Raw genomic sequence first — 25956 nt, 5'->3', positions numbered from 1 at the left:
TCTATTGAGATGATCATATGGTTTTTCTCCTTCAGTTTGTTAATATAATGTATCACGTTGATTGGTTTGCATATATTGAAGAATCCTTGCATTCCTGGAATAAACCCCACTTGATCATGGTGTATGATCCTTTTAATGTGCTGTTGGATTCTGTTTGCTAGCATTTTGTTGAGGATTTTTGCATCTATGTTAATCAGTGATATTGGCCTGTAGTTTTCTTTCTTTGTGACATCTTTGTCTGGTTTTGGTATCAGGGTATGGTGGCCTCGTAGAATGAGTTTGGGAGTGTTCCTCCCTCTGCAATATTTTGGAAGAGTTTGAGAAGTATAGGCGTTAGCTCTTCACTAAATGTTTGATAGAATTCACCTGTGAAGCCATCTGGTCCTGGGCTTTTGTTTGTTGGAAGGTTTTTAATCACAGTTTCAATTTCAGTGCTTGTGATTGGTCTGTTCATATTTTCTATTTCTTCCTGGTTCAGTCTCCGCAGGTTGTGCATTTCTAAGAATCTGTCCATTTCTTCCAGGTTGTCCATTTTATTGGCATAGAGTTGCTTGTAGTAATCTCTCATGATCGTTTGTATTTCTGCAGTGTCATTTGTTACTTCTCCTTTTTCATTTCTAATTCTATTGATTTGAGTCTTCTCCCTTTTTCTCTTGATGAGTCTGGCTAATGGTTTGTCAATTTTGTTTATCTTCTCAAAGAACCAGCTTTTAGTTTTATTGATCTTTGCTATTGTCTCCTTCATTTCTTTTTCATTTATTTCTGATCTGATCTTTATGATTTCTTTCCTTCTGCTAGCTTTGGGTTTTTTTTTTTTTTGTTTTTGTTCTTCTTTCTCTAATTGCTTTAGGTGCAAGGTTAGGTTGTTTATTCGAGATTTTTCCTGTTTCTTGAAGTAGGCTTGTATTGCTATAAACTTCCCTCTTAGCACTGCTTTTGCTGCATCCCATAGGTTTTGGGTTGTCGTGTCTCCATTGTCATTTGTTTCCAGGTACTTTTTGATTTCCCCTTTGATTTCTTCAGGGATTACTTCGTTATTAAGGAGTGTACTGTGTAGCCTCCATTTATTTGTATTTTTTACAGATCTTTTCCTGTAATTGATATCTAGTCTCATAGCATTGTGGTCGGAAAAGATACTTGACACTATTTCAATTTTCTTAAATTTACCAAGGCTTGATTTTTGACCCAAGATATGATCTATCCTGGAGAATGTTCCATGAGCACTTGAGAAAAAGGTGTATTCTGTTGTTTTGGGGTGGAATGTCCTATAAATATCAATTAAGTCCTTCTTGTTTAATGTATCATTTAAAGCTTGTGTTTCCTTATTTATTTTCATTTTGGATGATCTCTCCATTGGTGAAAGTGGGGTGTTAAAGTCCCCTACTATGATTGTGTTAATGTCGATTTCCCCTTTTATGGCTCTTAGTATTTGCCTTATGTATTGAGGTGCTCCTATGTTGGGTGCATATATATTTACAATTGTTATACCTTTTTCTTGGATTGATCCCTTGATCATTATATAGTGTCCTTCTTTGTCTCTTGTAATAGTCTTTATTTTAAAGTCTATTTTGTCTGATATGAGAATTGCTACTCCAGCTTTCTTTTGATTTCCATTTGCATGGAATATCTTTTTCCATCCCCTCACTTTAAGTTTGTATCTGTCCCTAGGTCTGAAGTGGGTCTCTTGTAGACAGCATATATATGGGTCTTGTTTTTGTATCCATTCAGCCAGCCTGTGTCTTTTGGTGGGAGCATTTAATCCATTTACATTTAAGGCAATTATCGATATGTATGTTCCTATTCCCATTTTCTTAAATGTTTTGGGTATGTTATTTTATGTCTTTTCCTTCTCTTTCGTTTCCTGCCTAGAGAAGTTTCTTTAGCATTTGTTGTAAAGCTGGTTTGGTGGTGCTGAACTCTCTCAGCTTTTGCTTGTCTGTAAAGGTTTTAATTTCTCCATCAAATCTGAATGAGATCCTTGCTGGGTAGAGTAATCTTGGTTGTAGGTTTTTCTCCTTCATCACTTTAAGTGTATCCTGCCACTCCCTTCTGGCTTGCAGAGTTTCTGCTGAAAGATCAGCTGTTAACCTTATGGGGATTCCTTTGTGTGTTATTTGTTGTTTTTCCCTTGCTGCTTTTAATATGTTTTCTTTATATTTAATTTTTGATAGTTTGACTAATATGTGTCCTGGCATGTTTCTCCTTGGATTTATCCTGTATGGGACTCTCTGTGCTTCCAGGACTTGACTAACTATTTCCTTTCCCATATTAGGGAAGTTTTCAAATATAATCTCTTCAAATATTTTCTTAGTCCCTTTCTTTTTCTCTTCTTCTTCTGGGACCCCTATGATTCGAATGTTGGTGCGTTTAATGTTGTCCCAGAGGTCCCTGAGACTGTCCTCTGTTCTTTTCATTCTTTTTTCTTTATTCGGCTCTGCAGTAATTATTTCCACTATTTTATCTTCCAGGTCACTTACCCGTTCTTCTGCCTCAGTTATTCTGCTATTGATCCCATCTAGAGTATTTTTAATTTCATTTATCGTGTTTTTCATCATTGCTTGGTTCCTCTTTAGTTCTTCTACGTCCTTGTTAAATGTTTCTTGCATTTTTTGTCTTCTATTTTCAAGATTTTGGATCATCTTTACTATCATTATTCTGAATTCTTTTTCAGGTAGACTGCCTATTTCCTCTTCATTTGTTAGGTCTGGTGTGTTTTGACCCTGCTCCTTCATCTGCTGTGTGTTTTTCTGTCTTCTCATTTTGCTTATCTTACTGTGTTTGGGATCTACTTTTCACAGGCTGCAGGTTCGTAGTTCCTGTTGGTTTTGGTATCTGTCCCCAGTGGCTAAGGTTGGTTTAGTGGGTTGTGTAGGCTTCCTGGTGGAGGGGACTAGTGCCTGTGTTCTGGTGGATGAGGTTGGATCTTGTCTTTCTGGTGGGCATGTCCACGTCTGGTGGTGTGTTTTGGGGCATCTGTGGCCTTATTATGATTTTAGGCAGACTCTCTGCTAATGGATGGGGCTGTGTTTCTGTCTTGCTAGTTGTTTGTCATAGGGTGTCCAGCACTGTAGCTTGCTGGTCGTTGAGTGAAGCTGGGTCTTGATGTTGAAATGGCGATTTCTGAGAGATTTTTGCCATTTGGTATTATGTTGAGCTGGGAGGTCTCTTGTGGACCAGTGTCCTGAAGTTGGCTCCCCCACCTCAGAGGCACAGCCCTGATGCCTGGCTGGAGCACCTTTCATCCACATGGCTCAGAATAAAAGGGAGAAAAAATAGAAAGAAAGAAAGAAAGAGGATAAAATAAAATAAAACAAAATAAAGCTATTATAATGAAAAATAAGAAAAAAATTATTAAGAAAAAATTTATTAAGAAAAATGTTTTTTAATTTTTTAAAATAAATTTATTAATTTTTTATAATAAAAAATAGGAAAAAATTATTAAGAAAAATGTTTTTAATTTTTTAAAATAAAAAATAAGAAAAAATTATTAAGATTTTTTTTATTTTTGAAAATAAAAAATAAGGAAGAAATTATTAAGAAAAATTTATTAAGAAACAAAAAATTTTAAGTAAAAAAAATAAAAACGGATGGACCGAACTCTAGGACAAATGGTGAAAGCAAAGCTATACAGACAAAATCTCACCCAGAGGCATACACAGATACACTCACAAAAAAAAGGAAAAGGGGAAAAATTAATATATCCTGTTCCCAAAGTCCACCTCCTGAATTTGGGATGATTCATTGTCTCTTCAGATATTCAACAGATGCAGGAAAATCAAGTTGTTTGTGGAGCTTTAATCCGCTGCTTCTGAGGCTGCTGGGAGAAATTTCCCTTTCTCTTCTTTGTTCGTACAGCTCCCGGGGTTCAGCTTTGGATTTGGACCTTCCTCTGTGTGTAGGTCGCCTGAGGACGTCTGCTCTTCACTCAGACAGAACGGGGTTCAAGGAGCAGCTGCTTCGGGGGCTCTGGCTCACTCAGGTGGGAGGGAGGGAAGGATACGGATGCGGGGCGAGCCTGCGGCAGCAGAGGCCAGCATGACGTTGCACCAGCGTGAGGCGCGCCGTGCGTTCTCCTGGGGGAAGTTGTCCCTGGATCACGGGATGCTGGCAGTGGCGGGCTGCACAGGCTCCCAGGAGGGGCGGTGTGGGTAGTGACCTGTGCTCGCGCACGGGCTTCTTGCTGGCCAGAGCAGCAGCCTTAGCGTCTCATACTCTTCGCTGGGGTGGGCGCTGATAGCTGCGGCTCACACCTGTCTCTGGAGCTCGTTTAGGCGGTGCTCTGAATGCCCTCTCCTTGCGTACTGAGAAACAAAGAGGCAAGAAACAGTCTCTTGCCTCTTCAGCAGCTGCAGACTTCTTCCCGGACTCCCTCCTGGCTAGCTGTGGTGCGCTAACCCCTTCAGGTTGTGTTTACGCCGCCAACCCCAGTCCTCTCCCTGCCATCCCACCGAAGCCCGAGCCTCAGCTCCCAGCCCCCGCCCACCCCGGTGGGTGAGCAGACAAGCCTCTCGGGGTGGTGAGTGCTGGTCAGCACTGATCCTCTGTGCGGGAATCTCTCTGCTTTGCCCTCCGCACCCCTGTGGCTGTGCTCTCCTCCGTGGCTCCGAAGCTTCCCCCCTCTGCCACCTGCAGTCTTCGCCCACGAAGGGGCTCCTAGTGTGTGGAAACCTTTCCTCCTTCACGGCTCCCTCCCACTGGTGCAGGTTCCATCCCTATTCTTTTGTCTCTGTTATTTCTTTTTTCTTTTGCCCTACCCAAGTACGTGGGGAGTTTCTTGCCTTTTGGGAGGTCTGACGTTTTCTGCCAGCGTTCAGTGGGTGTTCTGTAGGAGCAGTTTCACGTGTTGATGTATTTCTACTGTATCAGTGGGAAGGAAGGTGATCTCCACGTCTTACTCTTCTGCCATCTTGCCCAGACCCCTCCACTCTTCTTTTCTAATGAATGTATTGTTCAATTTCTTGTTGAATTTACTGTTATAAACATAGTCTAGAAATCAATTCTTTGTCGGATATATATCTATATAAAGTATTTTCTCTCATTTTTCCCTTCACATTTACTTTGTTATTTTATTTTTATTCTTGTTTTAAAGTGGTCATATTTAGTAATATTTTTACTAAAATATTCTTACCTTCATTTATTACATACATTGGTAAAATTCTTTGGCTTAGTATTTTGTTCGGGAATTTTGCAGCTATATTCTTGAGTCAGACTGGTCTTAAAATTTTTTCTCAACAATTGTTGAGTCTCAGTTTTTCTTTTTTCCAGAAATTTTCCCCAATATGTTATGAAAAAAATAATGAAAGAAACCCAAAATGAATAGTACGATGATCCTCTAGGTATCTATCACCAAGCAATGACAATTATCCCACATGGCCTTTCATTTCATCTATATTCCTTATCTTACCCTTACTACACTGGATTACTTTGAAACAAATCCTGAACAACATATTTCAACTGTAAGTATTCTATCATCTATCTGTAAATGATAATATCACTTTAAATATAAGTACAATATCATAATCGCACCTAAAAATAATAGAACCCCTTAATATTTTCAAATGTTCACACCAGTCAAGTGTCTCAAAATTATTTTCTCATCTGATTTGTTCAAATCATGATCTAAACATGAGCCATACCTTGTATTTGATTAATACATCTCTCAAATGTTAAGAATTTCATATTGCTTTACTTCCTTAAATTCATTTGCTAAGGAAATGGAGTCATTTATCTTGTAGAGTTTACCCCACCTTCTAGACTTTCCTGATTTTATCCCTGTTTTGTAACATAAAATTTGTCTCCATCCCCAATATATCCTGGAAATTGGTATCTCGTTGTTAATCAGAGGTTATCAAACCATTTTGATCTCAGGACACTTTACACTCTTAAAAAGTATTGAGGACACCAAAGAATTTTTATTCATGAGAATTATTGATATTTATAATAAATATTGATATTTATAATACTATATGTTAAGCAAGGATTTTAAAATATCATTTTGATCATTTTTTGAATGTCAACAAAACGCCCATATGTGATTAGCAAGTTTGTCTCTCAGTCCATCTTTCAAGTAAAAATTGTCTTCCACGAAAACAGGGGATTACAAAGGCTTTTTTCCAAGACAACCATTATACTTTAGTACGCAGGCTTCCTACTTAATCATACAGAATTTTGAAGCAATGTATTCAAGCGTTAAGATTGGGAGTTTCGGATTGACATGTGCACACTGCTATATTAAAATTGATAACCGGGCTTCCCTGGTGGTGCAGTGGTTAAGAATCTGCCTGCCAAGGCAGGAGACACAGGTTTGAGCCCTGGTCCGGGAAGACCCCACATGCCACAGAGCAACTAAGCCCATGCACCACAACTACTGAGCCTGTGCTCTAGAGCCCATGAGCCACAACTACTGAGCCCACGTGCCACAACTACTGAAGTCTGCACACCTAGAGCCTGTGCTCCACAACAAGAGAAGCCACCACAATGAGAAGCCTGCACACCTCAACGAAGAGTAGCCCCCGCTCGCCACAACTAGAGAAAGCCCGCACACAGCAACAAAGACCCAACGAAGCCAAAAATAAATAAATAAAATAAATAAAAATTTATTAATAAATAAAATAAAATAAAATTGATAACCAACAAGGACCTACTGTGTGGCACAGGGAACTCTGCTCAATATTCTGCAATAACCTAAATGGGAAAAGAATTTGAAAAAAAATAGATACATGTATATATAAAAATGAATCACTTTGCTGTACACCTGAAACTAACACAACATTGTTAATCAACTATATTCCAATATAAAATAAAAATTAAAAAATATATTTACTAAAATGAGTTATCTTTACTGCTTCATCAATGTCATTTTTTTTTTTTTTTTTTTTGGAGGCGCCATGCAGCATGCAGGATCTTAGTTCCCTGACCAGGGATTGAACCCATGACCCCTGGAGCAGAAGCGTGTAGTCTTAACCACTGGATGGCCAGGGAAGTCCCAAAGGACATTTTAGAGTGAACATATTTGTTTGTTTCTTGCAAGTGCATGGGAGTGAAGAACACAGGTTGACACCCTTACCTTGGTGAATGCTGAGTACCCCGAAATTTACCCACAGTTGCCTTTGCCCCATCAGTGCAAATGTCAACACAGTGAAGAAGGCAAATAATATTTTAGTAAAGTTATGAAAATTGAAATATTACAGTCCCCCTGAAATGGTCTTGAAGACCCCCAGGGGTCTGCACATCATGGTCTGAGAATGCCACTCTGAGGTATCAAATCCCCGGCTCGGAATTGAAGTGAACTGAGGAATTATTTCTCAGTCTTCCCACACAGAGTTGGCCAGAAGGCAAATCTACCTGATCCTGGTTTGTCTATTGCCTTAGAACACTCCATGCTTCCTTCACACCTTGTTCCAATAAGGAGAAAGCAATGCTGAAACATTGCTCTTTCCCATTGCTTCAATTCTTTTGTTTCCCTCAACTAATATCTTGCCCTCAGCAATATTTTTCAATGTTATACTCACCCAACTTTTACTTATTACTAGTTTGGTTTTCTTTAACCTTAAAAGACAGGGATTAATGAAATTCATGTATATGCCAACAAGAGTCAGTTCTTGACAGATTTCCCAAAAATACACTTTTAGTACTTCTTTAACTATCCAATGTCACATATTTTCTAAACTATGAAACAGAATTCAAGCCACCAGGCTGCCTTCATTTCTATAAGTTTTTCAGACCAGGTACCTGGACAAGGATGGCAAAAGCGTAAACTTCACCCGTTCCTGAGAAAGTACTGGTCTGCTCAAGATAAAGAAGTAACAGCTGTGGCAATTCCCAGGCTTTGATGGGAAGGATCTCCTCCCTGTGGTGGAAATCTCCTTGAATCAATGCCAGACACTTCCCCATGACCACTTTCATGCCTCCAGTTTCCTGCTATTCATTTCAGCACCCCTCCTTCAAATCCTCTTATAAAAACCCAGTCTTTTCTGCCCTGACCAACCAGTGCAGATCCCTGCAAGACAGGTAAGTGGGAGCTGAGAGATGATGAGACCCCTGACAGGGGTTTCACCTCACACATTTCAGGGAAGGTATACAAGGATCCCTGTCTGCAGAGAACGTAGGAGATTTGAGACCAGGTAAAGGCAGTCCTGGGAGGTCTCAGGTGTAGTAGTATGTAGAGATTTTCCAATTCTTTCCAGAAGTATGGAAGGGGATGGATACTATCCAGATGGATTTATTCCTAGGGAACTAGACAGAGGAAAAGACAAGAGATACAACAGGGGATTTCTCATGCCCTCTCCCTGACCACCCTTCCTTTAGTTCTCTGGTTGTCTCTGAACATCACAGACAAGATGATGCCTTCCCATGGGCCTCCCCAGCCTGTCCTGGATGCTGCTCTCCTGCCTGATGCTCCTGTCTCAAGTCCAAGGTGAGACTTCTCTGCCTCAATCACTGGTTCCCAGTGTTTGCTCAGGGCCAAGAAGAGGAGGAAAGCTCCTGTGTGCCTCCCATGGTAATGGTGCATCCCCACACAACAACATTGCCTGAAATTCCTGTGTAATCACTCCTTCCTTCAGGGTAACTAGTGGTGGGAGTCTCCCCAGTGGTCCAGTAACAGTGGGATGAGATGATTTCCATTTTCTCAGTAGAGTCTAATTTATGTGGGTGATTAAGGAGGGAAAGTATAGAGTGTTTTTAATGAGATGAATAGAAGGAGAAAGACTGAAGGATCCAGTAGAAGAATAGTCAGCCCAGAAGAGGAGAAAAGTTGGACTTTTGAATAAAGAAGATGAATAAAAAGAAAACAGACCATCTCCCAAGTACTAGGTTTAGTTCATGATAAAAAAAAAAAAAAAATCCTGGGAGTGTTGGCAATTGTGACAGGCAGTCAGGAGTGTGATGTTACTGCCCCAAGCACTGGCCTCATAGATATTATTCAAGGTCACCTCCCCACTCCAATATCCTCTCTCCATTTCACTCCATCCTTCTCCTTTATTTTTTCCTCCTCAGGGGAAGATTCCCAGAAGGAACTGCCCTCTGCACGGATCAGCTGTCCGAAAGGCTCCATGGCCTATGCGTCCTACTGCTATACCTTGTTTATAACACCCAAACCTGGATGGATGCAGACATGAGTGCTGGGATTTGCAGTTAGGGCTGATAAGGAGAAACAAATTAGAGACAGGGTTTGGGGGCTGGGAGTCTCCATTCTCTAGAGTTTCTTGAGGGTGAGAATGAGCACCTCATCTTTTGCAAACACAACCCCTTCTCACCTACCTTGTCCCTGCCCTTCCCTCAGTGAGGGTCTCAAGCTTCTCCTCAGTCTCTCCCTTCTCCACACAGATGACCTGCCAGAAGAGGCCCTCAAGCCACCTTGTGTCTGTGCTCAGTGGGGCTGAGGGATCCTTCGAGGTCTCCCTTCTCAAGAACAATTTGAAAATCTTCTCAGACATCTGGATTGGGCTCCATGACCCCACAGAGGTACACTTACATCCTCTTTAATCTGTTACCTCCCAAGATGCTATGGCCACCCAGGCCCCTCCCTATCCCCTGCCCCTGCCAAGAAAATATCCTAGAGATCCCTGGAGCTCAGGGGATGATTGGAGAAAATGGAGAGCCCCGAGGCCAGCTGAAGAGCTGAGTTCTGTGCAGGTCCCTAGCCCCAGCTAAAATTAATCTGCCTCTTGTCAAACTTTTATACAATTCACACATCATGCCTTGTAATTCAGTTCTCTGAGCTTCCCTGAGTCTGCACATGCTGTGCTTAGCAAATGGTAAATGAAGACTTAGGATTGACACAGTTTTCCCTTTTATAAAACAGACATTGTCTCGGAGGTTCTGAGGGTAATCACAAATGCACCACCAAGTGCAGTTCACACAGTGACACATTACTCGTAGGGATTCCATTGGTATTTGTTATTATTTGCTTTGGAATTTGCCAATAAGAGCAAAGAGTTCGGGAGAGTTTCCCAGAGGAGAGCTGTGGGGAATCACCTGGAAGAGCAGAGCAAATTCCGTGATGCTGGGGAGGGGATCTATCGTTCTAGCTGAGGGAATCAGGCCAGGAGAACTCTAAAGACCTTTCCACCTCACCTGACTCCGTCCTCTGCTCTATAGGACTCTGAGCCCAATGCCAGTGGATGGGAGTGGAGTAGTACTGATGTGCTCAATTACGTTGCCTGGGAGCGAAATCCAGCCACCATCTCAAACCCTGGCTACTGTGAGAGACTGTCAAGAAACACAGGTAAGAAACAGAGGAGATCACTTCTGCTCAGCCTTTTTCATCCCCTCATTCCCCATTTATGGGCCTGGTGTTCAGAGAATCCTCCTGGGCTGGAACTGTAATATTGGCTTATCTGTTCCCATCCCCTCTCTTTCCTTTTTTTCTGACTCTTTCCCCTGGACTGGGACCCTTGTGAAGATAACAGAGGGCCTTTGAGTCCTAGGCCAGAATCTGGGATGCATCTCCATTGGGTTCTCAAGCTCCACCAGCCCCATTTACTTGAGCTCTTCTGTCTCTTCAGGGTATCTGAAGTGGAGAGATTATAACTGTTATGTGAACTTACCCTATGTCTGCAAGTTCACGGATTAGGTCAGATGGGAGGTCAGCAGTTTGAGTCTGGTGTGCAGCTCATCATGGACTTGGAACCAAGTGTGAAGAACCATCCCAAAGGGGGATATGCTCCCCATACCCACAACCTGACCACCTTATTCTGACCTTCCCTTCTCCCCAACCTAATTTCAGGCTCTCTTGTGGGTTCCATAACCTGGTTTTTCAAGGTTCATAATAAAAATGTTAGTCTTCCATTGCCTGTCTTCTCTGCTTAATTTCCATAGAAAAACTCTGAGAAGGAAGAAGTGGGTGGGCAAGGAGAAACTTTGGTCACTCTCTGCCCAATTTCACCCAGGTCCTTGGGGAAATAACTACATATATATATATATATATATATATATATATATATATATATATATACACACACATATATACATATATATATATATTCTTCTTAGCATATTTGTGTATTGTGTATTTATATTGAGGTACATCAGCACTGCTTCTGTAGGATGTGTGTTGTGGACATATAAAGACATCTCTCTCCCACACACTCTATTGCTCACACATTCCCCCAAGACAGGTTTCTGAGGGTATGAGGCAACCAGTCTTAGGGTATGTGATGATGTTTAGAACTGTGCTTCCTAAACCATCAGTGTGAAACATAATGAACAGATTTTATTAATATTCATAAAATACAACGCAAATGAATTAACAGACTACTTAAATAGATAAAACAGATAATCAAAATGAAAACCTGTTTTTGTTGTGATTGGTTTCGACAAACATAAATGTAATCTGTCAAACTGAGTACAGTTTTCTAATATCTGTCAAATTCTGTACTTAACTTACCATGTTCAGCTAGCAGTGGTCCATCTAACCAAATGTTTCCTTGTTCCTATATGGTACTTGTGAGAATGTACCCCAGTAGGTCCTCTGTCCTTGGGCCTTAAAAACACTCTGACCTCGGTCAGGACTGGAGTTGGTATGACTTTAATGTCTAGCAGGATTTTTTTAAACACTTTTTGGTTGAAAAACTAATTTTTTTTTTAATAAATTCTCCTTATCTAACCGAAGGCAAGACCCAGCCTTTTCGTGTATCTGCATATTTCAAGACCACTAAACTGTCTTCCACCTTATCACCACCCCTCCCTCATCACTAGCTTCTTTTATGGAAAAAATAAATGTTTTGGGCCAGTTCCCTAACATGGGAAAAATTATCATATGAGACCACTGACAAAATTTTCCATATGGGCAAAGAACACTATAGCATTGCCATGTAAGGGTATTGCTTCTCAAATAAAGAGATTAAATGAATGGTCAGTGTCTTTTTTTTTCTAATGTTTGTTAAATTTCATTTGTTCTTTCTAGGATAGACAGCCTTGACTAAATACTCTTTCAGCATTTTTGGTGGAAACACTTCTCTATCAGTTTAAATAAATTTATGATTGTACAATGCCAGGGGTCTTGATTTTCTTCCCTGTTTAAAGTAACAACATGGGTTTGAAAAGTTCACAGTGATTGTACTTGTGCCAGTTTCTATTTTAGTTGAGTTCTCCCTACAATGGCAGGTGGGCTAACACAGCTGTGGGGACCAGATCCTCTTCTTCCTGTTGGAACCCATTGTATTAGATAGGATATTTGTAGTTGAAAGTAAGAAAAATCCCAACATAATTTGGCTCAAAAAAGTAAAGGTATTTATTGGATACATAACTGAAAAATCTAACAGTGAGGAAGGCTTTGAGCTCAGTTTGAACAGGGCTCAAATGTCATTTCTCTGGGGCTCACTTGTCTGCATTCTCTTTTATCTGTATCCTTTATCTGTTTACTGCCTTCCTTTGTTACAGCACAGGAGAGTTGCCAGCAGCAACTGGGGCTACTGATTGCTACTCAACATCAGAATAGAGAATTTATACTCTTCCCTAAATTTATAAAATAAAAGAATCCTGAGCTTCACTCTTTTTAGACAAACCTGAGCAGATCACTACAGGCAAGGGTATGTCATGGGCTGGCACTTGAAGCCTGAATTATTGTGCATACTTGAACCATTATTAGAGCAAAGAGGATATATCATCCTAGTTGAATTACATGAGTTATAAACTGTCCAGAATCTTGGAGTGTGATCACTATCAACAAACCTCAGGAAGGGTTACTCTCAGAAGGATGGAAGGATTGGGTTTTCTTATGGAACACCTGGGAGCTGTTAGAGAAAGGAAGAAAGAAAACAATGAAACTGGGTAGGTCCCCAGGGATTATAACTACACACATATTCGGAGTATTGAAAGTAAGTAAAACTTGAAGTTGTAATTGGGATTAGGGGATATGAAAAATGGTTAAATCTTCTTTTTTTTTTTGCTTAATAATGAGCAATTACCGTATTACTACCATCAAAAGAATCAAAATACAAGCATGTCCAGTGAGGGGAGGCATCTTAAATTTGCAGACTCTAAGTTAAGGACAAGTCAGTTTGCTGTTGACACCTGACATCATATAATATCACTCTTCCAATTTTTCAGTTCTTTTTGCCAGCTTACATAGTGAATGTTCCTCTGTAGGTTTTTTTTGCCCAGATTATTATGTAAATGTGCCATGGCTATTTTCAGTCTCTCTTTGAAAGTAACCAGTCCCACTGACACTTAAAGCTTATATGACATGAATTTTTAAACCTAGTTTGGTGATGATGTATATTTTCAAAAGGCAATAAGTCATCTGGTGAAGATAAAATCAAAACACTGCCCTCTCCACAGAGCAATGAAAGGACAGAGAATTAAGAGGATGCTTGGAAAAATCTGTGATATTATACTTTATTAAATCTTTTCAAACTGTTCACTCTAAATCAAATTTAGACTGGATATTGCTGTTCTCCTAAGGATGTATTAAATATTATGATATTTAGATTACCTGGAACTCCAGCAAGGCCACTTCTGTACCCATATTCTGGGTCTATAAACCAAGTGGCTGCTTAATGATTCCCTATCAATGCAGGAAATTTTGCCAGCCTTTTTTCCAGAAAGAAGTACCTTCTGATTTTTCTTAAAATAAGAAAAATATCACTTAAAACAATCATGAGCATTTTAAATCATTGATTAAAGAAATTATTTATTCCTATCTTTTCAAAAATTAAAATAAAGATAATATAGACATTCAACAAACTGGATAAGTTTAATTGTGGTACAACTATTGAATTGAATATGAGCTAATATAAATTACAATGAAATGCTTCTTTCTGTTAAATTATAAAATGTACATGTGGGAGGCTGAGGCAGTGAAGGAGCTCCTTTTCCATTCCCCCACTCACCGTACAGCTTGAGTGGTTTTACCAGAGTAGATGGGGAAGATTTATTATAGCAGAACCTGAGCAAAGGGTAGAGGTAACATCAAAGCCTATCAAGTGAGCAGAACAAAGCCAGGACACTGAGAAGGGACACAGGTGATGTGGGCTCAGAGAGATTCCCAGAATGGGGAGAAGCCCTTCCAGGCATAGGATGGAACTGTCAAATGTAAGGTATCCTCCCCACAATCAGTCCCACTTTCCTTTAGGCAAGGTGAAGTTTTATCATTTTCTGAATGCCTCCAGGTGCCCAGTTCCCATGTCCCTGAGAGGCAGAGGGTGTGAGAAAAAATCTTCCAGGAGAGGCTGCAGAAAGGAAGCAAAGAAGTAACCCAGAAGGGATGCAAGAGATCAGGCCTCCTGGGAATATTTAGGAAGATATTTGGAAAGAGATTCATGGAAGAGAGAAGCAGGGAAGAGTGGACAGACCGTTACCCCTACTGACAGCCCATCTCATCTCCTGATTATGCCCTTTTCCTCAAATTTAAAAAAATGACCAACACTTGCCTATGTAGAATCTGATGGTAACAGATGAGAATGATAAAGAAGGTGATAATTCTTCCAATTGAATCCAATTGCAAATATCCCTGAAAATCTGACTCTAGTCTAAAAATTTTACTTGTGAGCTTATATCTTATTATTTTAAGTGAAAAAAAAACAAAAAACAAAAAACATGATACAGTGGGTTTCCACCCCAAACCCCAATCCCCCAACCAATGCTCTAAAACCCATGAACACCTATGTTTAAGTAGCAAGCTGTCATGTTAAAATGGAAAATTCTTTAAAACTTGATTTCCTGATTAGCACACAATGAATGAGTTTATTTAAAAAATTGTTTTTATTGTATGAGGTGTAAGACCCAGTGATTCCTATCTGTACACCAGCATCATCTGTGACTTGAACTCATTTTGAAAAGAACACATGATTCTGATCTTTTATTAGTGGTGCTTGGTATGTAACTTGAGACTTAGCGCACTTGTAATTTTATTAAAGGATTCATATTGAGATTTGGGGATGCAACTATGAAGTTTTCTTACATAAATTTTGGCTGAAAAATATTGCACAGGGGGATATACCCATTGTGTGGAGTTTGGATCATTAAAACCCAAGAGTTGTTCTTTTAAGAAAATGTTAACCAGAGAGGCTGTCTTCAGGATATGCCTTGCCATATCTTAGGTGCTATTCAGAATGCATCATAAAGATGACAAAAGATTTCTAGTTGTATAGTGCTTTAGGTACATTCATTGCTCAATCCCATCCTTTTAAAGACTATGAAATGCTCAGCATCTTACTGCTGCCAGCTTCCCAAGGACCCTTCCCCAGACTCTTAAACACATACATATCATCTTTTTCTAAACGTCATTGACTATCACAGTGCAAAGAACCCTATTGTTTCACTGAGGAAGCAAAGAATGTTCAGAGAAGACTTGGGAAACAATTCTATGTGGGGCTCTGATGTTTCTGCACTTCATGCAAGCAGAGGCACTGACTGTCCTTTCTTCTGGTCTATCTTTGCAAGGATGTCTGTGTAATTAAGAGCCTTTGAAAATAGAGATAGTATCTCTCTCCAAAGCAAAGGGCAGGCTTGCTTATAGTTTTAGAAAATGGACATAGTGTTTCCATCCAGAGTGAAATTAAGTCAGGCATGGTTACTCTCCAGTACAAGAAAGATGTTTCCCTCTGAAGTAAGGAGTAGGCTAGCTTACTGCCCATCATAAAGATTCAGGTTTCCTAAGCTCCTGTAGCATAATTATAGGGGATATTCCTCTCCTGTAGCATAACCCACTACATGTGAAGGCACCTGTCTGGGTCCATCTATGTCCCACCATTGGACTAGGGGGTAAGGGGAACTGAGCTGAATATTGTGAAACTCATCATGCTACAAGTACTAAAGTCCTTTGCCTTCTGCCAATATCTGTGCAACCGTGGGGAGCAACTATGCTTGCTACTAGGGAAAATTTCAGAGAGCTCATGGTCCTTGACATGAAATTAAGTAACTTTTGCAGCACATTGGAAGAAAAGAACTTTAACTGAAGGGTCTTGAATCTTACCTCCTAAATTCTTTCTATTGTTGTTTCCATTCCATTTTCCTTGCAGAAAAAAAAAACTGGTTTCTTGTTGTTTTTTAAATTACACCGGTCGGACCTGCTATCTTGGCCTTTTCCTCTGGAACTCTTCCCCTCCCCCCCTTCCCTTCATGTCCTACTGTGTCTCTCTTTCCCTTCCCCTTATAGATCTACTGGCGTTATAGACCCCACCCTGACATGGTGTCTAGTCCTGCATGATACCAGGGAGAGTCCCATCATTCTTCCCTTAGGGAAAACTGAGCTTTCCAAGAGCCTCTAAAGGAAAACTGAATTTTTTTTTTTGATGGATAGTTATAACTTTAATTCAATTATATTATGAGGAAGGAGCAAACAGTAAAAATATCAATGAACAAAGTAACAAGTCAAAAAGAGAACTACAGAATAGTAAAAAGATATTTGAAGGAAGAAAGTAAAAGAGGGAAGCATATACTAATGAAACATGAAATAAACATATAATAGAAAGGATCATGAAGCCAAAACTTGACCAAGAAAAAATAGAAAGCACAAATAAATTCTATTATTAATAAAATGGGACCCTAACTACTGATGTAGCAAACATTAAAAAGATGAGAAAAACATTATAATAGCCTCATACTAATAAACTGCTTAGAATATATAACTTTCCAAAACTGACCCACAAAGAAAAATACTGAATTCTCTTTAATAACCATTTAAAAATCTGGACTGTTAGTTAAAAAAAAAAAAAAAAAAATCCTACCAAAAGGGAAACATGAGGTCTATAGGGCTTTACAGGTAAATTCTCTAGGATAGTAAAGAAACAGATTATCCAAACATTATACAAACTCTTAAAATAATAGAAGAAGGGTGAACACTGCCAAACACACTCTGTGAGGTTGGTATAACTTGATAACAAAACCAGACAAGGACAGCACAAAAAAACAGAAAACTACAGGCCAATCTCACCCATGAACCAATATGCAAACTCCAAACCAAAATTAACAGCAAAGTGAACCCAGCAACATATTAAAAAACTAAAACTTCATGGCTAAATTAAGTTTATCTCAAAATGTAATCAAAATCATGACCAGGAATTTTTCATGAACGTTCAACAAAAGGCTAAGGATAGCCAAGACTCTCCTCAAAAACTAGCTGAAAAGACTTGTCTTACCAATTATGTAATTAATAATTGCCAGTGCATTGGTGCAGTGATAGAAAAATAGAGCTAAGGAATAAAACAATGAGCCCAGAAAGAGACCCATGCAAGTATAAAAACTTACTACCTGACAGAGGTTACCTTATAGATCCCTCGAACACTTGATTATTCATAAAAACAAAACTAAATTCAGATCCTTGCATAATAAACATTAAAACTTTCAGTGTAAAAGGCAAAACTCCTTTACTATCTTTTTTATTTCCTTGTTCCCAATTTTTTTTTATTAACATCTTTATTGGAGTATAATTGCTTTACAATGGTGTGTTAGTTTCTGCTGTATAAAAAAGTGAATCAGCTATACGTATACACATATCCCCATATCTCCTCCCTCTTGCATCTCCCTCCCACCCTCCCCTATCTCACCGCTCTAGGTGCTCACAAAGCACGGAGCTGATCTCCCTGTGCTATGCAGCTGCTTCCCACTAGCTATCTATTTTACATTTGGTAGTGCATATATGTCAATGCCATTCTCTCACTTCGTCCCAGCTTACCCTTCCTCCTCCCTGTGTCCTCAAGTCCATTCTGTATGTCTGCGTCTTTATTGCTGTCCTGCCCTAGGTTCTTCAGAACGACTTTTTTTTCTTTTTTATAGATTCCATATATATGTGTTAGCATACAATAATTGTTTTTCTCTTTCTGACTTACTTCATTCTGTATGACAGACTCTAGGTCCATCCACCTCACTACAAATAACTCAATTTTGTCTTTTTTAATGGCTGAGTAATATTCCATTCTATATATGTGCTACATCTTCTTTTCCCATTCATCTGTCAATGGACACTTAGGTTGCTTCCATGTCCTGGTTATTGTAAATAGTGCTGCAGTGAACATTGTGGTACATGACTCTTTTTGAGTTATGGTGTTCTGAGGGTATGTACCCAGTAGTGGGATTGCTGGGTCATATGGTAGTTCTATTTTTAGTTTTTTAAGGAACCTCCATGCTGTTCTCCATAGTGGTTGTATCAATTTGCATTCCTACCAACAGTGAAAGAGGCTTCCCCTTTCTCCACACCCTATCCAGCATTTATTGTTTGTAGATTTTTTGATGATGGCCATTCTGACCAGTGTGAAGTGATACCTCATTGTAGTTTTGATGTGCATTCCTCTAATGATTAGTGATGTTGAGCATCCTTTCATGTGTTTGTTGGCAATCTGTATATCTTCTTTGCAGAAATGTCTATTTAGGTCTTCTGCCCAGTTTTGGATTGGGTTGTTTGTTTTTTTGATATTGAGCTGCATAAACTGCATGTATATTTTGGAGATTAATCTTTTGTCAGTTGCTTCATTTGCACATATTTTCTCCCATTCTGTGGGTTGTCTTTTCATCTTGTTTATGGTTTCCTTTGCTGTGCAAAAGCTTTTAAGTTTCATTAGGTCCCATTTGTTTATTTTTGTTTTTATTCCCCTTTCTCTAGGAGGTGGGTCAAAAAGGATCTTGCTGTGATTTATGTCATAGAATGTTCTGTCTATGTTTTCCTCTCAGAGTTTTATACTACCTGGTCTTACATTTATGCCTTTAATCCATTTTGAGTTTATTTTTGTGTATGTTGTTAGGGAGTGTTCTAATTTCATTCTTTTACTTGTAGCTGTCCAGTTTTCCCAGCACCACTTATTGAAGAGGCTGTCTTTTCTCCATTGTATATTCTTACCTCCTTTATCAAAGATAAGGTGACCATACGTGTGTGGGTTTATCTCTGAGCTTTCTATCCTGTTCCACTGATCTATGTTTCTGTTTTTGTGCCAGTACCATACTGCCTTGATTACTGTAGCTTTGTAGTATAGCCTGAAGTCAGGGTGCCTGATTACTCCAGCTGTTTTTCTTTCTCAAGATTGCTTTGGCTATTCGGGGTTTTTTGTGTTTCCATACAAATTGTGAAATTTTTTGTTCTAGTTCTGTGAAAAATGTCACTGGTAGTTTGATAAGGATTACACTGAATCTGTAGATTGCTTTGGGTAGTATAGTCATTTTCACAATGTTGATTCTTCCAATTCAAGAACATGGTATATCTCTCCATCTGTTTGTATCATCTTTAATTTCTTTCATCAGTGTCATAGTTTTCTGCATACAGGTCTTTTGTCTCCTTAGGTTGGTTTATTCCTAGGTATTTTATGCTTTTTGTCACAGTGGTAAGTGGGAGTGGGAAAATTGAATTTTAGACAAATATCCTCCTGAAATACCTGTTAATGTCAAATATTGTGGACTTCAAGAGATCATGGATTAGGAAATCTTGCAAGAAAACAAGTCCGGAAAAACTCAACTAGAACACCATTAAATTGTGTGGGTTTGTACATACATACAATGAAATATTACTCAGCCATAGAAATAATGAAAGAATGCCATTTGAAACAACATGTATGGACCTAGAGATTATCATACTTAGACAGAGAAAAGGAAATTATCATATGATATCATTTATTTAAAAAATGATACAAATGAACTTATTTACAAAACAGAAACAGACTCACAGACAGAGAAAATAATCTTATGGTTTCCAAAGGGGAAAGGTGGGGGAAGGGATAAATTAGGAGTTTGGGATTAAAATATAGACACTACCATATATAAAATAGGTAATCAACAACGACTTACTGTACAGCACAGGAAACTCAACTCAATATTCTATAATAACCTATATGGTAATAGAACCTGAAAAAGAATGGATATATGTTTATGTATAACTAAATCACTTTGCTGTACACCCGAAATTAACACAACATTGTAAATCAACTATACTCCAATATAAAATAAAATTTAAATAAATAAAAATAAAAGTATGAAAAAATTTTAAAAAATAAAAAATTTGTGTGGGTGAGCTTTTCTATGTTTTTTATCCTATCCTGAGGAATATTTAAGGTAAGGAATTTTCAAATTTTCTTTTTTTTTTTAGAGTTTTTATATATTTCTAAAGGCATCTTCACAATAATTTTTTAAATGCTGATGATTAAATATTTGGAACCTTTAAACCTTTTGATTATAAAGTACCACATAAAGAGGTTGTCTTATTTATAACTCAAAATCCCCTGAAAAGTGACATTCGAAATTAGCTTTGATAAAATCCTAACAGATCTTCCAGTGTTTAGTGCTATTGGCACCATGATCTTTGTCATGGTAAAAGGCAGAAAATGACCCTGAAGTTTGTTGCATGACTGGTAGTTGCTCATATTCAAATGATACGAAGATAGAAGAAACAAAAAATCAGATCTCTTCATGCTACAGTCCCAGTTTGTCTTGATAACCATGAGTAGTGAAACAGATTAGGTCAAGAAGCTTAGATCAAGGACAAAGAAGAGAGAGAATAAGGGCTTAGACCACATTTTAAAGCAAAGAGAGTGGAGCAGTGTTTAGGAGAGGGCTTCCTCAGCCACCCATTTGCTGGGACTCTCAGGTGGAGAGATGTCAAGGGGTTTCTGGAAGTAGCTGAGCTGAGTGGTAGGGGGTCCAGCTCTGTCCAAGTCACTGCTCCAAAAACTGGAAATAAATCAAGCAGAGCACTGTTAGTCTTTATTCAAAATACCTGGCCTGAGAAGACTCCCAAGGAACATTCTGATTTGGGTTAGAAATGTTTATTGTTTTATGGAGCTCTAGCATGGGAAGGTGTGTTGAAGTTCAGCTACTGTCAAGAAAAAAGAAAATGTTCTTGAAAATTAGCAAACATAGAATTCTTGCCGGGAACGCGGGCCCGGGCGGCCGCGGGAAGCCAAGGACACAGCGTTACATTAGTCTTCATGTCTCCGTAGGCTCCTCTTGGCTGTGACAATTTCTCATACTTTCCTCATTTTTGATGACCTCGACAATGTTGAGGAGTACTGCCCTGTTCTAAAGCCTCAGAGTCTTCTGCTTCAGTTGGCAGAAAGGGAAAGAGACAGCGGAGGAGTCACTTCAGATTCATAAAAAACCCGGCTTAGAGGTGGTCCTAATGTTTCCCAAGCCGTCTCTATCACTGGTGGTGGCAGGGACAGCGCCCTGAAGTTTTCCCTGGAGGAACAGAATTTAACTTTGCATCATGGATAAAAAGCGGAGGGAGAAGATGGCGGAAGAGTAAGACGCGGAGATCACCTTCCTTACCACAGATACAGTAGAAATACATCTACACGTGGAACTGCTCCTACAGAACACCCACTGAACGCTGGCAGAAAACGTCCGACCTCCAAAAAGGCAAGAAACTCCCCCCGTACTTGGGTAGAGCAAAAGAAAAAAGAAATAACAGAGACAAAAGAATAGGGACGGCACCTGCACCAGTGGGAGGGAGCTGTGAAGGAGGAAAGGTTTCCACGCACTAGGAGCCCCTTCGCGGGCGGAGACTGCGGGGGGCGGAGGGGGGAAGCTTCAGAGCCACGGAGGAGAGCGCAGCCCCAGGGGTGCGGAGGGCAAAGCGGAGAGGTTCCCGCACAGAGGCTCTGCGCCGAGCAGCACTCACCAGCCCGAGAGGCTTGTCTGCTTAGCCGCCGGGGCGGGCGGGGCTGGGAGCTGAGGCTCGGGCTTCGGTCGGATCGCAGGGAGAGGACTGGGGCTGGCGGCGTGAACACAGCCTGAAGGGGTTGGCGCACCACAGCTAGCCGGGAGGGAGACCGGGAAAAGGTCTGCAGCTGCCGAAGAGGCAAGAGACTTTTTCTTGCCTCTTAGTTTCGCTGCGCGCAAGGAGAGGGGATTCAGAGCGCCGCCTAAACGAACTCCAGAGAAGGGCGCGAGCCACGGCGATCAGCGCGGACCCCAGAGACGGGCGTGAGACGCTGGGGCTGCTGCTGCCGCCTCCAAAAAGCCTGTGTGTGAGCACAGGTCACTCTCCACACCGCCCCTCCCGGTAGCCTGTGCAGCCCGCCACTGCCAGGGTCCTGGGATCCGGGCACAACATCCCCGGGAGAACGCACTGCGCGCCTCGAGCTGGTGCAACGTCACGCCGGCCTCTGAAGCCGCAGGCTCGCCCCGCCTCCTCCGTACCCCTCCCTCCCCGCGGCCTGGGTGAGCCAGAGTCCCCGAAGCAGCTGCTCCTTTAACCCCATCCTGTCTGGGCGGGGAACAGACGCCCTCAGGCGACCTACACGCAGAGGAGGGTCCAATTCCAAAGCTGAACCCCAGGAGCTGTGCGAACAGGGAAGAGAAGGGGAAATCTCTCCCAGCAGCCTCAGAAGCAGCGGATTAAAACTCCACAAACAACTTGATGTGCCTGCATCTGCTGAATACCTGAATAGACAACGAATCAGCCCAAATTCAGGAGGTGGACTCTGGGAGCAGGAGATATTAATTTTTCCCCTTTTCCTTTTTTTTTGTGAGTGTATATGTATATGCTTCTGGGTGAGATTTTGTCTGTATAGCTTTGCTTTACAATAGCTTTATTTTACTTCACTATATTATAGCCTCCTTCTTTCTTTCTTTCTATTTTTTCTCCCTTTTACTCTGAGCCGTTTGGACGAAAGGCTCTTGGTGCTCCAGCCAGGCATCAGGGCCGTGCCTCTGAGGTGGGAGAGCCAACTTCAGAACACTGGTCCACAAGAGACCTCCCAGCTCCACGTAATACCAAACGGCAAAAATCTCCCAGAGATCTCCATCTCAACATCAAGACCCAGCTTCACCCAACGACCAGCAAGCTACAGTGCTGGACACCCTATGCCAAACAACTAGCTAGACAGGAACACAACTCCATCCATTAGCAGAGAGGCTGCCTAAAATCATAATAAGGCCACAGACACCCCAAAATACACCACCAGATGTGGACGTGCCCACCAGAAAGAAAAAATCTAGCCTCATCCACCAGAACTCAGGCACTAGTTCCCTCCACCAGGAAGCCTACACAACCTACTGAACCAACCTTAGCCACTGGGGACAGATACCAAAAACAACGGGAACTACAAACCTGCAGCCTGTGAAAAGGAGACCCCAAACACAGTAAGATAGGCAAAATGAGACGACAGAAAAACACACAGCAGATGAAGGAGCAGGCTCAAAACACACTGGACTTAACAAATGAAGAGGAAATAGGTAGTCTACCTGAAAAAGAATTCAGAATAATGATAGTAAGGATGATCCAAAATCTTGGAAATAGAATAGACAAAATGCAAGAAACATTTAACAAGGATGTAGAAGGACTAAAGAGGAACCAAGCAATGATGAAGAACACAATAAATGAAATTAAAAATACTCTAGATGGGATCAATAGTAGAATAACTGAGGCAGAAGAAAGGATAAGTGACCTGGAAGATAAAATGGTGGAAATAACTACTACAGAGCAGGATAAAGAAAAAAGAATGAAAAGAACTGAGGACAGTCTCAGGGACCTCTGGGACAACATTAAACGCTCCAACATTCGAATTATAGGGGTACCAGAAGAAGAAGAGAAAAAGAAAGGGACTGAGAAAATTTTTGAAGAGATTATAGTTGAAAACTTCCCTAATATGGGAAAGGAAATAGTTAATCAAGTCCTGGAAGCACAGAGAGTCCCATACAGGATAAACCCAAGGAGGAACACGCCAAGACACATATTAATCAAACTGTCAAAAATTAAATATAAGGAAAACATATTAAAGGCAGCAAGGGAAAAAAAAACAAATAACACACAAGGGAATCCCCATAAGGTTAACATCTGATCTATCAGCAGAAACTCTGCAAGCCAGAAGGGAGTGGCAGGATATACTTAAAGTGATGAAGGAGAAAAACCTACAACCAAGATTACTCTACCCAGCAAGGATCTCATTCAGATTTGATGGAGAAATTAAAACCTTTACAGACAAGCAAAAGCTGAGAGAGTTCAGCACCACCAAACCAGCTTTACAACAAATGCTAAAGGAACTTCTCTAGGCAAGAAACACAAGAGAAGGAAAACACCTACAATAACAAACCCAATACATTTAAGAAAATGGGAATAGGAACATACATATCGATAATTACCTTGAATGTAAATGGATTAAATGCTCCCACCAAAAGACACAGGCTGGCTGAATGGATACAAAAACAAGACCCATATATATGCTGTCTACAAGAGACCCACTTCAGACCTAGAGACACATACAGATTGAAAGTGAGGGGATGGAAAAAGATATTCCATGCAAATGGAAATCAAAAGAAAGCTGGAGTAGCAATTCTCATATCAGACAAAATAGACTTTAAAATAAAGACTATTACAAGAGACAAAGAAGGACACTATATAATGATCAAGGGATCGATCCAAGAGGAAGGTATAACAATTGTAAATATTTATGCACCCAACATAGGAGCACCTCAATACATAAGGCAAATACTAACAGCCATGAAAGGGGAAATTGACAGCAACACAATCATAGTAGGGGACTTTAACACCCCACTTTCACCAATGGACAGATCATCCAAAATGAAAATAAATAAGGAAACACAAGCTTTAAATGATACATTAAACAATATGGACTTAATTGATATTTATAGGACATTCCACCCAAAAACAACAGAATACACATTTTTCTCAAGTGCTCATGGAACATTCTCCAGGATAGATCATATCTTGGGTCACAAATCAAGCCTTGGTAAATTTAAGAAAATTGAAATCGTATCAAGTATCTTTTCCGACCACAACGCTATGAGACTAGATATCAATTACAGGAAAAGATCTGTAAAAAATACAAACACATGGAGGCTACACAATACATTACTTAATAACGAAGTGATTACTGAAGAAATCAAAGGGGAAATCAAAAAATACCTAGAAACAAATGACAACGGAGACACGACGACCCAAAACCTATGGGACGCAGCAAAAGCAGTGCTAAGAGGGAAGTTTATAGCAATACAAGCCTACCTCAAGAAACAGGAAACATCTCGAATAAACAACCTAACCTTGCACCTAAAGCAATTAGAGAAAGAAGAACAAAAAAACCCCAAAGCCAGCAGAAGGAAAGAAATTATAAAGATCAGGTCAGAAATAAATGAAAAAGAAATGAAGGAAACAATAGCAAGAATCAATGAAACTAAAAGCTGGTTCTTTGAGAAGATAAACAAAATTGATAAACCATTAGCCAGACTCATCAAGAAAAAAAGGGAGAAGACCCAGATCAATAGAATTAGAAATGAAAAAGGAGAAGTAACCACTGACACTGCAGAAATACAAAAGATCATGAGAGATTACTACAAGCAACTCTATGCCAATAAAATGGACAACCTGGAAGAACTGGACAGATTCTTAGAAATGCACAACCTGCGGAGACTGAACCAGGAAGAAATAGAAAATATGAACAGACCAATCACAAGCACTGAAATTGAAACTGTGATTAAAAACCTTCCAACAAACAAAAGCCCAGGACCAGATGGCTTCACAGGTGAATTCTATCAAACATTTAGAGAAGAGCTAACACCTATCCTTCTCAAACTCTTCCAAAATATTGCAGAGGGAGGAACACTCCCAAACTCATTCTACGAGGCCACCATCACCCTGATACCAAAACCAGACAAAGATGTCACAAAGAAAGAAAACTAAAGGCCAATATCACTGATGAACATAGATGCAAAAATCCTCAACAAAATACTAGCAAACAGAATCCAACAGCACATTAAAAGGATCATACACCATGATCAAGTGGGGTTTATCCCAGGAATGCAAGGATTCTTCAATATACGCAAATCAATCAATGTGATACACCATATTAACAAATTGAAGGAGAAAAACCATATGATCATCTCAATAGATGCAGAGAAAGCTTTCGACAAAATTCAACACCCATTTATGATAAAAGCCCTGCAGAAAGTAGGCATAGAGGGAACTTTCCTCAACATAATAAAGGCCATATATGACAAACCCACAGCCAACGTTGTCCTCAATGGTGAAAAACTGAAACCATTTCCACTAAGATCAGGAACAAGACAAGGTTG

The 25956-nt window shown here is 40.1% G+C and overlaps 1 protein-coding gene across 1 annotated transcript; it reads left to right on the top strand.

Annotated features, from left to right (window-relative positions):
- The first annotated feature begins 8352 nt into the window (after window positions 1-8352).
- On the top strand, window positions 8353-10576 carry LOC103013273 (lithostathine-like). Its single transcript, XM_057558489.1, is given in 5 exon segments — window positions 8353-8416; window positions 8998-9119; window positions 9328-9465; window positions 10102-10228; window positions 10509-10576. Coding segments are annotated over 5 exon segments (519 nt in total).
- The last annotated feature ends 15380 nt before the right edge of the window (window positions 10577-25956 follow it).

The sequence above is a fragment of the Balaenoptera acutorostrata genome, chromosome 12 (genome assembly GCF_949987535.1).
Source record: "Balaenoptera acutorostrata chromosome 12, mBalAcu1.1, whole genome shotgun sequence".
Lineage (NCBI taxonomy): Eukaryota > Metazoa > Chordata > Mammalia > Artiodactyla > Balaenopteridae > Balaenoptera > Balaenoptera acutorostrata.
This window is presented reverse-complemented; position numbering and strand designations above follow the sequence as displayed.